The 16,030-nt window shown below is 36.1% G+C and overlaps 1 protein-coding gene across 1 annotated transcript in view; it reads left to right on the top strand.

Moving 5' to 3' along the window:
• USH2A (usherin) overlaps positions 1–16,030 on the top strand; it is a 461,429-nt gene that overhangs the window by 200,996 nt on the left and 244,403 nt on the right. The window contains exons 30-31 of the mRNA XM_087718552.1: positions 13,267–13,426; positions 14,644–14,815. Coding sequence (XP_087574678.1) covers positions 13,267–13,426; positions 14,644–14,815 — 332 coding nt within the window. The remainder of the gene's footprint in view (positions 1–13,266; positions 13,427–14,643; positions 14,816–16,030) is intronic.

Below are 16,030 nucleotides of genomic sequence, written 5' to 3'. Positions count from 1 at the left end.
TTTAGTAGCAAAGCTTCATTAATTTTCTCTCTCTCTGTGTGTGTGTGTCTGTGTCTCTGTGTCTGTGTGTGTTTATCTGCCTTCAATTCAGTATTTACTTCTAGGACTTCCTGGATAAATTGCTCTGGTTTTCTTGGCAAGTTTTTTCCCCAGAAGTTTTTCTCTTCTTCCTAGGGATGACAGAGAGTGACTGGCTCAAAGTCATCCAGTTCCCTTAGTATCTTAGGCAGGACTAGAACATCTGGTTTATAACCTGGTGCCTTAACTACTACACCAAACTAGCTCTCCCTCATTTTCTGCTCTACATCAAATAAATAGAGGCTGTTCTCTGAACAATTCAAGGTTAAATCACAAATAGTAATGGAATTGAAATGCCAAATGGCCAAACCATCAAGTTCTACATTACACTGGATAATGTCATTACACTGGATAATGTCAAGTATGGATAAGTTAAAAAGGTGATTACTAAAGAATACATTTAAAGAATGAAGAAACTTCTAAAGATAAAAGTCAATAATGGACACATCATCAACACCATCAATACTTGGGCCATGTCTGTGATAGGAATTATTAACTGGGTGCAACCTGTACTGAACAGTTTGGACCAAAAAATAAGAAAAGTGATGAGTATTTATTATGCATTGAATCTCTGTAGTGATACTGATAGATTATACCTGTCCTACAGAAATAGAGATAGAGGTTTGTTTCAAATCAAACTGTCAAAGAAGAAAAACATGCATTGGCTGATTGTGTAGAAAACAGAGAAGAACAATCATTGATGCAAGTTAAAAATTGGAAGTTACTGAATGTACTGAATGAAAAAAACATGAATATTGAAATAATGTAATAAAAACAAGAACAGAATGCTGGCAGGGAAAAGCATTGCATGGACAATTTCTACAAGGGGGAAGTAGGTAAAGGTAAAACGTGGCAATGGCTTACAACTGGAACATTTAAAAAAAGAAACTCAAGGCGTGACCAAAAAAATGCAGACTGTGCAAAGAAGCAGAAGAAACAATAAATCATATTATCAGCTTGTGTAAGAAGATCATGCAAACTATTATCAACCATAACATAACACAGTCACCTGGAATAACTGTAAAAATTATCATGTGGAAGTAAAGAAAATATGGTGGGAAAATAGAGTTGAGGTAGTTGAAAATGATCAGGTTAAAATGTGGGATTTCCTGATTCCTACTTTAACTCTAAAGTAGTTGAAAATGATCAGGTTAAATGTTGTGGGATTTGCTAATACAAATTGATAAAATTGTGGCTCACAACACACCAGACTTGACTGTGGTTGAAAGAAGAAAGTGTGGATAATTGAAGTGGCAATACCAAAGAACAATAGAACAGAAGACAACGAACTGGAAAAGATCACAAAGTATCAAAATCTGAAAATAAACGTTGAAAGATTATGGAATAAATTAGCCATGGTGGTCTCTAGTTATCGGCCCACTGTATGTTATACCTAAAAATCTTGGAGAAAATCTCTGTGTTGACAAATTGTCCATATGTCAATTACAAAAGGCCACACTGCTTGTATCCACAGATCAAGGGTGGGTCCCAGCGGGCAGTACTACCAGTTCGCTCATGTGTGCACTGCACTAACACAGTGCAAAAAACAGCGAACCAGTTCAGGACCATGGTTGAATCAGTAGGAACCCACCACTCCCACAGATACTGTGTACTAAACCGATACAGCCTAGCTTCTTAGGAAGAACTCAATTTACATGAAGGCCAACAGCAGCTAAACCAGAAGCTGTAATTTAACATTGTTGTGCATATAATAACAATAATAATTGTATACCATCCAACTTTCAAAGATTGCATCTCTGCTTCACCCATGTCCTCCTTGTGTCTCCTTCCTCTTTGTTAAAAATGTTTTTCCCCCTTAAGAAAGAAGTGGTAGAGGAGATATTTATTTTGTATATTCAGCATGGGGCTGCTTTAAAAATCAAAGTTATTAGGTAAATGGAATAAAAAGAGCTTCTCTATCTCTGTTTGCTTTTACCCAGAACCAATTATTTATTAAAAGTTTTCGTTTTTCAGCTGATGAATATATAACTTGAATCTGAATTATGCAAGAGACAAGATATTGTATAAAGCAATAGGCAAAATATATTAATTCTTTGAGACATTAAAAATTATGTAAAAAGAGCACTTCCTCAAGCATTCTTGAGAATGGAATTGTGAAACATGGTTGTCTGTTACTTAATTCTACACTGGGAAAGCATGAAAAATTGAACTACAGCTTCACTATCCTTTCATCTGTCATTTACTCTTAATTTAGGTTTTCTAGTACATTTGCAGTTAACATTACCTGGCAGCCTATTTTCGGTGCCAAAATTTGGATCACAAAGAACAATCATTGGAATGAGAATGTCTTTGAAGATTTGCAAAGTGACTTTCTTTCTGTGAGTGACTATTGATAGTTTCTAGTGTTCTGGGATTATGGGACCTGCTTTCCAAAATTCTGACATGTAGTATTGAGGAAAGACATACACATTAAAACAAAGCTACTATTTCTGTCCCTCCTGTACTATGCCATGTAGAGTTTGGCTCTAACTCTCTCTCTCTCTCCCTCTCCCTCCCTCTGTGTGTGTGCGTGTGTGCGTGTGTGTGTGTGTGTCTGTCTGTCTGTCTCTCTCACACACAAACACTTAATAGAGACGTGTTTAACTTTGACTTAGGAGGAGGAATAGGCATTTACTTAGTCATGGAATGATAGAGGCGACAGGGACAATTTAGGTCTTCAAGTCATTCCTTTCTTTGCTCTGTGCAGAAATCTAAAATATGACTTGACTATTGACCATCCAACTTTTGCTTGAACATATCAAGTGAAGGGAAAACCTCCATTTCTTTAGATCAGGGTTGTCAGTAAGTAAAATCTTAATTACGGTCAAAGACCAGCAATACACATTAGTTTTTACATTATGTTAAAAAATACTAACATTAAAATATAATTAAAAAGTATTGACATTAAAAGTGGATAATAACATAATGGTTCAAAGATTGTTAAAGGTATGTCCAGATAATTGGTACAAATGGTACTATACTTCTGAGGCCAAGTTTTTTCTTATGGACATTACAGCAGCATAGAACTTTGCATACGTGGTAACTGGGTTAATGTCCTGGAGGAGAAAGCCTAGATAAAAATTGTCTGCCCTCCCTGGCAATCTCTCCAACAAGGAGAGAATATGTGCAGCCCTACAAGCTCTGTATAGCTTGCAGTGTAATAGAACATGTGAATTATCTTCCACTTCTCCTTTACCACATATACCTTTCTGCTATAGGTGTTCTCTTATACCTGCTGTGGAGAAGTGCTGAACGAAGAATGTTAAATCTGGCTCTGAAGAAAGCTATTCTTTGTTTTGGGGAGATCAGGTCATTTAGATATTTGCCGATTCCCACATACCCTGTTTGATTCTGTCCCTAATGTGGAGCAACCTATTTAGTTCTTCTTGGACTCCATGTGCCTCATTCTATTAATTGCTACTTGCTTTGCTTGCTCAAAACCTAGGGACATTAAGAATAATGGTGAGAGCCCATAAGAGCCCAGGGTTGTCAAACGCATGTCATCATGGCAGCATTACATGACCCATCCACCCCACATGTTTGACACCCCTGCTTTAGAAAATGAGTCCAATTATCAAATTGCTGTTAAAGTTATCAAGTTTTACTAAAAAAGATAGGATGATGGGGAAAGAAACACATTGTCTTAATATTTTGAACTAAAATCTGACATCCTTCACGTTTCATCAAATATGCCTATATTTTATATTGGGATGCACTATCAAATACAAACTGCTGCATACAAAATTGCCTTTTGTTTCAATTAAGCCCTCATCTTTCCCTTTTTAATATGTTTTGTCAAATGCTCAAGAAAATTCTATAGTGCTGGCCAGTAAATGCCCCATAGGAACTTATTTGTCAGGTTGCCTAAATCAATACGACATGCTTCCAAGCAAGCAGGTTTTGGATCCACATGTAAGAATCAGATTTGCAGCAATTAGCTCCTGATTTACTACAGGACATTTCCATTTATACTGATATAAATCTGATGAAACAGAATTATAAAATAATTGTTCAGAATGGCTATCCCTGCACAGGATTTCTAATAGTTCTTACCCAAGATAAAGTTGAATTAGCTGTTTTATATGATTAATATCCTGCTTGAAACCTTTAGTGATAGCATTCCCCCTTTTTTATGCTAGCAAATAAGATCAGGATCAGGGCCACTCTGTTTGACTGTTCACTAATTGAAATGAGAAAGCAAAGAAATATTAATTAAACCGTGGATGGCAATGTAATGACCTCATTTAAACCAGCCATGCAAGGAAATTCAGATTTAATGCTGAAAAATAAGGCTAACAGTTGGAGCCAATAGAGGAACCTTATGTGGAGGGATATTTACACACTAAATAACTATATTGTGGCTTACTCTGTGTCATCAGGACAGCAGTGAGTGGAATACAGATCTTTTTAAAAGAAATAAATTCAGAAGAATGCACAACTAAATTACTATCAGCTTCTAAATATTTACAATATATTGTTAGCTTTAGTTCCAAAACATGCTGCTATTGAACCATTTATTTACCCTTTATACCATTTAGAATCATGGGGTTGGAAGGGGCTTTGGAGATCTTCTAGTCCAACTCTCTATCCAAGGTGGGAGTCCTCATACCATCTTGGACAAATGGCTGTCCAATCTTTTTTTTTCTTGAAAACTTAGTTGTATCCACAACTCCAGGAGGCAAGCTGTTCTAATGCTTACTCGTTCTCACTGTATTACTTCATATTTCTCATAAAGTTCTAAAATGGTGCATGCCTGCACTTGTACTGTTTTGTATGTGTCTGTGTATATTTTGTACACAATTGTATTTCTAGTTTACCTTCTTTTCTGGAAAGGTTAAGTATTTTATGTTTTACAAATCAAATATTTCTTTTGGACATCTTTTTGGGAATTTTTGTAGGGAACCTACACTTGTTTAATCTTTTGCACAATCTTTTGTTTATAAATTATAAATGTAGTTAATAACCCCCAATGTTTGTGAGACTTTAATATCATTATTATTTAGTAGTCAATTACATCATAAAGAAAGACCTGAAATTTTATCTATATATTACTGTAGATTTTTTTACCAGATTTCTGAGGTTTCTTCATTTGTGCTGTGCATAATGATGTTATGTGAGAGTTTGTGTGAGTGTCAATGGTGGGATTCAAAAATGTTTCTGTGGGCGTGGCTTTGTGGGCATGGCTTGGCTTTGTGAGCATGGCAGGGGAAGGATACTGTAAAATCTCCATTTCCTCCCAATCAAGTGGGACTCAAGAGACAGAGAGTAGATGTGGGTGGTTCCAGTCAAAGGTGGTATTTACTGGTTCTCTGAACAACTCAATATTTCCACTAACAGTTCTCCAGAACTGGTCAGAACCTGCTGAATACCACTTCTGGTCTGTATATGTGTATTAGAGAGAAGAGAGATAACATTTTGTCCTCTGTGAGATTTGGAAGCATGTCTAAACTGTAAGATTCACAGTATAATTCTGTGCATATCTGTTTAGAAGAGTAAGTCTCAGTGTGTTTTATTCTGAGGAGTAGGAATGCAGAATTGGACATTATTATTTTATACACCTAAAGCTCTTTCCCCCAGCCAGGTGTCCTCTTGATGTGTTCTTACAAAGCTCTTATCTAAAATTGAAATTATCACTTGAAAAAAAATGCTTAAGTAACATGTAACTTTTATTGATTCAAAATCACAATTTTACTGTTTATGTCACTGACACCTGGCTGGACAAATTGATAGTAATATAATATTCCTCAGTAGACTCACTGTACATTAGAATCATCATCTTTAGAATTAGTAAATTATGTTGGCTTCACAGACAAAGTTGTGATTCTGATATTGTCCTCCCTGTTTTGCTTGAAAAAAGTTACATTGCCCATAAAACCCTTTCACCTAGATGGCAGTAGCAATAATCTGAAGACATCAACAGCTAAATGCCAATTGTCTACATCTACTTCCTTAAAAAAATGACCTTTGAGTGGAGTATTGCCAGATAATTCCACATACTGTAAAATAAAGCCTACTAAGAATAAAGTGCATCCTTCTAAATCTTAGTGATGTACAACTACCAGCAGACTCATCCAGTGTGGTCAATATTAACAAACACATGAATTTATAATTCATTATTATCTGAGTCCATGGGCTCCCCATGCTTTCATTATGGTTTTGTTTTAGAGTAGATTTTTTTTTATTAAAAGGGGTGGGAGACACAATTAAAAAGGGTATAATATATCATTTTACCTATATAAATAGTTACAATGTGATTATTATTAAAGTACATTCTGTATTTTTTTCTTTTGCTTTGGCAATTCATGTATTTTTATTTTTCTATGTTTTCTAATTTTTATGTCATTATTTTAAACTCAATTGAAGAATATGTTTTAAAAAACCTTTGGAGTGATTTTTACTAGAATAATGTTAGAGGATAGAGTTTATTAATATAGCAACAGGGAGATAATGTGACTTCGTTTACATCTTTAAGTAGTCTTTAATATCATCAGACATTTTATCTATCTGGATGGATTTTGTAGATTGGGATATTGAGTTGTTAATACAGCAGTTGTTTTGCCCTAAGCATTTATAGATGGTAGTTTCTCGTGGCAGTAACAGTGAAGATATTACTCTGTTTGATGGAATGGGGGGGTTGACTCAAGGCAAAAGAGAAGAGGATGATGAGGCATTACAGAAATATCTGTCTTCTGAGAAAGAAGTAAATGTGAGAGAAAGAAACTCAAAACAATTCTGCCTTGTTTTGTTAGGTACAGATTGACATAGATAGGGTTTTGGCTGGACTTTCAGCATTCTATTCTAATAACGTAACCATATTACAGTAAATTCTAATATTCCTAGATATTCCTGTCTGCTTATTTTGCCAAACTTGAAGGGCTTATGTCAATTTTGAAAACCTCCCTACTTTCTTACTATAGAGGACTTCTAGACTTAGAATGTGATAACACAATGTCAAGACAGAACCTCGAGACACCACTGACTGCAGAATAAGTGGCTGAATGATTATTTCAGCATTAATATCAGGTAGCCATAGAAATAACAAACTTATACAACGTAGCATTTCAGACTTCTTATCTTATCTGGGACAGCCCTGCAAGTTGCTCCATAGCCAGTCTTGTTCTCTTCTCTTCATTCTGTTCTGTTCTCCTGGTAGTTTATCAGAGAGGATGGGGTGGGGAGGAGAGAAAAGATCAATTCCTCATCTTCACAACAGAGTATGAATTGTTTATTGTGGGCAGATCAGCAGAATTTCTTGCAGGTGGGATCAAAGTTGTGTTTGTTCTAAGCCTACTTAAAGAAGAAGCAGCCAAATGGGCATTTCTACTCATTGACAATAATGATACCAATTTATCTATCACTATCACAATTTATCTATCAGCTATCACAATTTTATGCAAAGATTTAGAGCTGCATTTGATTATTCAACCAGAATAGCAGCTGCAAATTGGGAGATCTGACAGCTGACAGGAGGAATTCACTGAATTTATGACTACATGATTGATTTCCAGTTTTATGTCTTGGAATGATTTTCCTCTGCTTGACCAATTTCAGGAAGGACTTTTCAATGAAATAAGAGATGAATTGGTAAGACAGGTAAGATTTGGAGGAGTCCTTTCAGCTTTGCATGATAACTGATGGCAGTTTGGATGAGTTGAGGCAACAGGATTTGCACCTATTCATCTCCTTTTTTCCCCTCCCCATTGCCTTCTTGGATTCTAATGATGTAGAATCCATGTAAAATGGAGCAATAAGAGAGCTCTCTTTACAATGTAGACTAGAGAAATGGAGACTTCAGATTGTGTTTTTACTGGTGTGCACTAGGGCATGTAGTATTCTTGCTCAGAGTCAGCTAGAAATACTGCATCTATGGAAATGTATGACCTTGTAAGTAAATGCTCAGACCACTCTAAAACTTTGCCTTCAGGAAATTTTGCACTTTCCCCTTCTAAGAACTCCACAGGGAGTCCTTGGACAATTAAAGGGAACTTGAACACCCTATACTAGGCAATTGCAACTGCAACCAGACAATATATCTATTAGCCTTTGCACCTCTGTAAGCTTGCAGATTGAACTCTTGGTTCATTTGGACTCTTGGGTGAATGCTAATTTTTTAGATGTAACTATGGTGCATCAATTTGGCTTAGCTTCACAACTATTGGAAAAGCCTATGCAGGTGGAGAGAAATTGACAGCAAAACACCTCTCAATTCAGTTCCCATGATGCATCTTATGACTCCTCTGGAGTATAAACAATCCTGAAGTCTTGGTTCCTTCCACGTCCCAATTATGCTGGGGTAGATCGACTTGAGACACATAATCCTAATATTCATTGGAAACAATTGGCAGTTTCTTTTCCTCTCCAAAATGTCAGCAGCACTATTTTTAGGCATTTGACACTTTTCATTTTCTCCTTTTTGTACCACTCTCTGAACTTTATTCTTTGCCAGAAAAGTATGCAGATTTTGTTGGTGTTTTGGAAAGAAATATCATGACTTCTCTTTTGACTTGTGACACATAATCAACTTAAAATTTATATCCAAGACCCCAGCTAACAGGCAATATTTCATGTGTCTTTAAAAGTTAGCTTTAAAAGAGAACAATGTGAAGAAAGAATATATTTGCTATTTTTTGCCATATCCACACACTTTTTTTTATAAAAAAGTAAACTTAACAAGCTATTGTGTAAATGATTAGAAAAGCAAATATGTGAATTTAGCTTCCTTTCAAAGCTTATTCCCTCATCTCCTGGAGCTATAAACCCACGGGATACCATTATTATACAGTTTTCCAATGAGGAGCAAGTGCCTGGAACACTCATCAATATCTCATCCCCTCTTTGTCCAGCAAGGAATTATCAAAGCTAGTCTACTCACTGAATCTTCATTCCACTATGGTTGTCAACTTTGCTTTTCGTGAAGTTTGTATTCAGTCCTCCATTTCTACTGCAGAAATCACACTTACCACATCCATGACATGGATAGTTAACTAGATTAATTGTAAACATTTGTTTACAATTACATTCGTAAAAACATTTGTAAATGTTTTCCACAGGAAAAACTCAAGACAAGTGGCATATCTTTGAATTACCTCCACACTCACTAGACAATGATCACCAGGAAAAAGCCTTCTTGCTTCCTGCCATATTGTCTCTACAATTAATCTTGTTGGGCAACAAGAGAAGGGAAGCCTTGTGTAAATGTTCCATTTCAGACTTACTAGCTACCTGGCTTATCTTCACACATGGAAGGGGGAGTGATGGTGATGGCAGGATGAAATGTGGATTTCAATCACAGAAGGAGGAGGGAAATGCTTGTTTATTACAGAAAAGATAACTGAGGTTTTGAGAAATAATCTCAAGCTAACTGCCTTTATTGTGTTAGGTAAAATGGAGATGAACTTTGATATGCTTTCAAGATTATGCTATAATACTCTAACTACATTAAAATATATGCTAAGACTGTTTCCTGACTTTATGAACATCAAAAGACTGATACTTCCATTATTTTTGCAATTATATTTTAAATATTTTGTCAAGCACTGGGGAAATCAGGAGATCCAGGCAGTTCAAATGTGTATAATGACTTACTGCAAGCTTAAGCTCTCTATAAAAATCTGACGAACTGCCTCTTAAGATAAATTAGTAGGAAATAAGGAAATAATTCTAGATGGGCTGGACTTAGCTCTCTTGCAGGCATTCAGGGACTCATGACTTATGACACATTTGACCCTTCCCTCAGACTCAACCTGGTTATCTTCTAAGCATTTACCTCTTAAAATGTGTAGATCAATTTTAAACCATTTGGAAAAGGGTTTTCTAATTTTGTTTTGGGATGAGATAATGAATTAATGTGGTCTCTCATTTTTCTCAAATTCAAGTGACGGAGTAGATGTTCTCTAACAATATTAATTGCTGAAAAAGAGCAAGATAACTGAGACTTCATCTGGATAAGATGGAGATACTGTTGGTAGATGTCTTGTCTACTCAGCAGACGGAGAAGACAAGGCACCTTAGAAATTCCTTCAGTGAATTAATCCATGAGATTGTTTGTAAATGTTCTTTTGGATACAACATTTTTAAGAACCCTCATATGGAACAAAGCTTTTTTATCATCTTAAATTGAAATACTAATTATGATCATATAGGTTTTGACCATAGCAATTACAATTTTTATAATCCAGTTAGCCATTATTGAAATGTATTGTCTACTCTTCCCATTGAGTAAGCCTGTGAGGGGATCCTATGAATCCCCTACTGTATATAATAGGAGCAAAAATGACAGGAAGAGAAAGAATGAATACAGAACAACTATCTGTGGGAATCCTTTCCATTTAGAATCTATTGCTCTTGAAATTCATAGATTCCTCACATTTCTGTCAGAAATAACTTAAAAAACACTCACATTTCCTATAGGGAATTTGGAATATAGAAGTATAGTACAGATTTTTTTTTACCCATTAAAGTTGCTTTGGCCTCTGTTAATTATGTTATATTAATATGAATATGTTTCTTGTTTCCTTATTGCAAACTGTCTGGAGTTTGGGGATGATTTCAAGGCTTGGTTTTACATTTAGTCATAAATTGTATGTAGTGATGCCGCCTCTAAAAAATAGGCCAGAAATTAGCCGATCAAAGGTAAGCCAGAGGAGCATTGACAGGGAATATATAGTTGTTCATATTATGACAGTCTTTTCTGATTTCACTTCCAATTCATTTCTGGGTCCAATTTGAAATGCAGCATTAACTTTTAAATTCCTAAATGGTCTGGAGATCCAATGGCTATTAGCTCTATTATCTAAAACATTTTGTCAGCAAAGATAGGAAAGGTTGTTGGAAATGAGAACTATTTTAGAAGAACTTGCAGTTCCTTAAAAACTTTGTAGGTAGGCCACCAATGCTTTTTTGAATTCAGCTAGTCCCATCATACTTCACTGCCATGTGTGGCATCCATTACATCTTAACATTAAAGTGAATGTAAACTTTTCAAGTTTAGTGATAGATATGGTTGTAAAGAAGTAAATAGTAAATAGGAAGTGTACAACCAAATCTTCAGTATGGACTAAAGCCTGAAACATGTCATCATATTAAATTGTTTAGATAGAATGAGCTATGCTATTGATAAATATGATACCTTGCAGATTAAAAAGGGCAGTGACTGGATTTTAATTTACTAATGTGGGTGTGAGTAATAACATAATAAAATATTCAATTTCTGTAGAAAGTTAAAAGGAAATCATTGTCTGTTTATTGGTTCACTTTGTAAATTGAAATCAATGAAATTTCTCCAAGAAAGGCATAAAATCAATTGTTAAATAGCATATAACTTGTGATCTTTAGAGTAAATTGTAGTTTATTTGACATGAATCCATGAGACTTCCACCTCCCAATTTGCCTTTCTTTTCAAGGCAACTCCAGATATTTTTTGCTGAACCATTTCTAATGCATCGTAGAATGATCTGTTTTTCATGTCCACAACTGCCTGCATTTGCTCTTATGCAAATAATCCAATCAAGCAAATGGAAAACAAGAAGCCATAATCAGGAGGGCTTGACAAACAGTAACCTTAGAGTTTTAGGGGAGAGACCAGGATTTAGATTTATGTTTCTACCTGCATCTGTTGAAGCAATTGATCCATTATGAAGCACTTGAATAGGTCAATTTCCGACAAGCGGTATAAATTGGATCAGATGTGGCAAGTAATTGATGTTGGTTTGATTTAAATGTGTGGTTCGTGTAGTTCATTGCTGGTAGAAATCAACCTGGGCTGTTGAAACCTGTTAACATCTCTGTCCCCTGTTTTCGTAGTTTATTTATCATGTTATATTTTGAGGGAGGGTGGAATTGGTTAATTTATTTGGTATCTAAAGATAAAGGTCTTATTTTGATCTTGCTTTTATTTAAAATGAACAGTTGCAGTAAGCTGTTGTTTTTGTTATTGTTATTAGGTTTGTGATGCATTATGAATAGAAACAAGAGTCAGACACTACTACTAAGAAGGAACTACTCTGATTCCCAATTTTAAATATTATCAACATCACCTTTAAACTGATTGGAAAAAATAGCAATTGATGATTGTGCCGGGGAGATGGTAAATGTAGAACAGGAGACGTTGGTCTGCCATTCCCATCCTGGCAGGCCCGCCTCCCGTCTCCCGTTCTCCCGTTCTCCCATTCTAGAACGAATGGCATGTGCTGCCTGCACGACCGGGAGGGGCAGATATGATGGGAGCTGCAGGGCTAGCCATTACCGGGGAAGAAGGGCTCGCTACATTGAACTCTCTAAGTTGTGGTGCACAACCCTTCAAAATTTATAAATTGATAAATTTCCTATTAAGTATCTTCAAAACAATGCTGGGGAAAAGTCTTGGTGTGTTTTCTCTTCCATGATATCAAGTACACAGCCAAGACTACAGGCAATTGATTAGGGTCTAATCAATTTACACAAGCAAATAACCAATCAAGAATCCCTACCACTAAAGCAACCAATCAGAATCAGGCACAAAGAGCCAGTGAAAGACCAACCCTTACCAACCTGCACCAATCAATTTGTTTACAGACTAATTAGCATCAATAGCACAAAGAGCCAGTGAAAGACCAACCCTTACCAAGCTGCACCAATCAGTTTGTTTACAGACTAATTAGTATCAATAGAAATAGCAGTTAGACTTATATACCGCTTCATAGGGCTTTCAGCCCTCTCTAAGCGGTTTACAGAGTCAGCATATTGCCCCCAACAACAATCCGGGTCCTCATTTTACCCACCTCGGAAGGATGGAAGACTGAGTCAACCCTGAGCTGGTGAGATTTGAACAGCCGAATTGCAGAACTGCAGTCAGCTGAAGTAGCCTGCAGTGCTGCATTTAACCACTGCGCCACCTCGGCTCAAGAATACCTGGCTACAAAGACAGATGCCCTGTCTACTCAATTACCAGTTGAGCTGGTCACTAAAACCTGAAGCCCAATAATGTCCAAAATATAATTTTAGCTACATATTCTTGTTGTTAATTTGTATGGTTACATTTTCTATATTATATTTTTCACTATAATTTAGGAGCTATTTTTTATGATTGGTAACTAATTGACTTTTACAATGTCTTAATTTTTGAAAAAAATGTAGAGATGTGGCAGATAGATATTTGCTAATGCTTTATTAAATCCAATTAATATTCATGTCCATTGTCCCCTTTTGTAGATTTGAAAGTTTTTACACCATACCAGTTTTTTATCTCTGCTTGCACAATGGCTGGCTGCAAAAACAGTACGCAGATCACAGTGCTTACAACGGAGCTCCCACCAGTTCACGTGGATGTGCCAGATCTGATAATTTTGGATTCTAGAACACTAGAAGCACAGTTAAGTAAAATTCACCCTTTTTTCCTCAGGAGTACTGGAGTGGGACAATCTTGGCAAATGTAATAGCTCTACTCTTGAGTTCTTATTCTGGGCACTACAGTTAACTACGTCTAATTCTGGGTTCCATTATTCAAAAGATCAGTGGCAAATTGAAGCAAATTCAAAAAAGATGCCAAGATGGTGAAGAGTCTGGAAACCAAGCCCTATAAAAAAGGGTTAAAGAATGTAAGCCCTTGTCCCTTTTCTACCTGTGACATGTATAGTATCAATTTATGCAAGAATCCTAGTGAATTAAATCACAAATAAGTTCTGTGACACACATTTACTATAATTAAATGCACAGAAATGATTAGTAATAGTATAGTGGCTCTGTAAATCTTTGATTACTGTTAGGAATATAATCCAACGGTTGGGTTGGCAATATATAAATCATGTAACAATGCTATACCTGTTTCTTTAAATCATACGGTGAAATGTGATTGGTTGCTGTTTTCCGCAATCGGACATAAGAGGGAGCCAGAATGACTGTTAGCTCTCTGTTTGTTAGATGCTGGGCTGATCTGATCTGAATGTTTTTTGGAAGCTGGCTGTTAGAAAGTGCTTTTGTAAGTTTTGCAACTGCTAGCAAAGTTTGAGTACTGAACTGTTTATATGATACCGGACTATGTTATTTGGATTATCCCTTAACTGAAAGACATTGATGACTGACTGTCTTATCCGTGTATGACTTGGACTGTTTGATGGGCTCTGATTCCTCTATTTCCACGAAAGTAAAAGCCTATTTAAACTGCATTGTCTCTGTATGCTGGTTTGTGTGTTTTCCAACATAACTCTCACAACGCTTCTCTGAACCCACTCACTCTCCCAATGGGGAGCTTACCTAACAATTACCATTTGCTAAGTTACTTTCCATTAGTCTTTATGTAATCAGTATAACCTACATATTGCCACAATCTCAGTGCAAATAATAATACAGGAAGAAGTCTTTGTGATATGATCGAAGTATAATTTTCAGTCTAAACACAATATCAAAATAATTTGGGCCCCTGTTACAAATTTGATATTTGAAAGTTTTCTATGTTGCTTTATTTGTTCTTCAGTACTTGCCTTAAATTGCTTGATGTCTACATTAGCTTTCACTCTCTAAGCAAACATTATATATTTCCCCACTGCTCTCTTTAATTGGTGTATAATTATAAGTTGTTGTTTTTTTCAGGTGGGATATTCCAAAGGAAGTAAATGGAACAGTATACAGCTATATTCTGTACATTGCCAAGAAAGAGAAAAACTCTATAGTTTGGGATGCAATTTATAACTCTACAAATCTTTTTCAGAACTATACTATACAAGACCTTTCTCCTGGTACTGAATACTTCATCAAGTTAGCAGTAAGTTGGGGAAAGTAATAAATGTGACAGCTGAGCAAATGATAGCTTCCGTATGTGTTATCTATATTTATTTTATCTGTTGTGATGGAAGTCAAACTGGCTAAGTTTTCATAGAGCACATTAAAGGAAAAGAATAAATTGGATGTTTGTTTCAAAATAGGTGTGGGGAAAATCAAGTCTTCTATGACCCAAAACAAATTTGATCACAGAGACAGAAAAGATTTGGCATAAGAATCATAGTGGGAACAAGCAGATCTAAAAAAATTGGCTCCGTTTTACTTCTTTAGTCAATTGGGTATTCCAGACTGGTTATTAGTAAACAAAATGTAGATTTGTATCTTGTTTTTCATTCAAGACCTCAAGGTGATGTACATTTACATCTCTGATTTCAAAGCAGCAACACTGTGAGATAGTTGGACTGAGAGAGAATGACTGGCCCAAAATTGCCCAAAATATTTTGTGATTGGCTAAAATCTGGCTCCCCCTTTTCTTGTCCAATATCTTTTATCTATTATCTCATTCTGGTGCTTTCCCCCGCCAATAACAATAATTTAAAATGTTTTGAACTCATTTAGGAAATTAAGGTAAAGGTAAAGGTTCCCCTCACACATATGTGCTAGTCCTTCCTGACTCTAGAGGGCAATGCTGATCTCCGTTTCCAAGCCGAAGAGCCAGCGCTGTCCAAAGACATCTCTGTTGTTGTTTGGCCAGCATGACTAACCACCGAAGGTTCATGGAACGCTGTTACCTTCTCACCAAAGGTGGTCCCTATTATTCTACTTGTATTTTACATGCTTTTGAACTGCTTGGTTGGCAGAAGCTGGGACAAGTAACGGGAGCTCACTCCATTACACAGCACTAGGGATTCGAACCACCAAACTGCTGACCTTTCTGATCGACAAGCTCAGTGTCTTAGTCACTGAGCCACTGTATCCCCCATTGGGGATATTTTAAGAGATTATATTATATGTTAAAAAAGAAATGTTTGAGATGTCACCAGTCTTTTTTATATGCAAATATCATAGAGCTCTTACCCTAAAAGTTTAGCTCTTTCACAGTTGTTCATACACTACTGCAACTCTTACAGACAAATTGCAATTTGCAAGTTTCCTAAACACAAAAAAGCCATTTTTTTCAGCTGTTCTACTTTCTTGTCTTCAGAAATGATCTTGCCTTCTATTTCATCATTCAGAATCAATTTCCAGTTTACTCTTA

The sequence above is a fragment of the Thamnophis sirtalis genome, unplaced genomic scaffold (genome assembly GCF_051295495.1).
Source record: "Thamnophis sirtalis isolate CommonGarterSnake01/CBP01778 unplaced genomic scaffold, rThaSir2_p1.2 scaffold_6, whole genome shotgun sequence".
In the NCBI taxonomy this organism is placed as follows: Eukaryota; Metazoa; Chordata; class Lepidosauria; order Squamata; family Natricidae; genus Thamnophis; species Thamnophis sirtalis.
The sequence above is the reverse complement of the archived record's forward strand: the minus strand, read 5'-3'. Positions and strand labels throughout refer to the sequence as shown.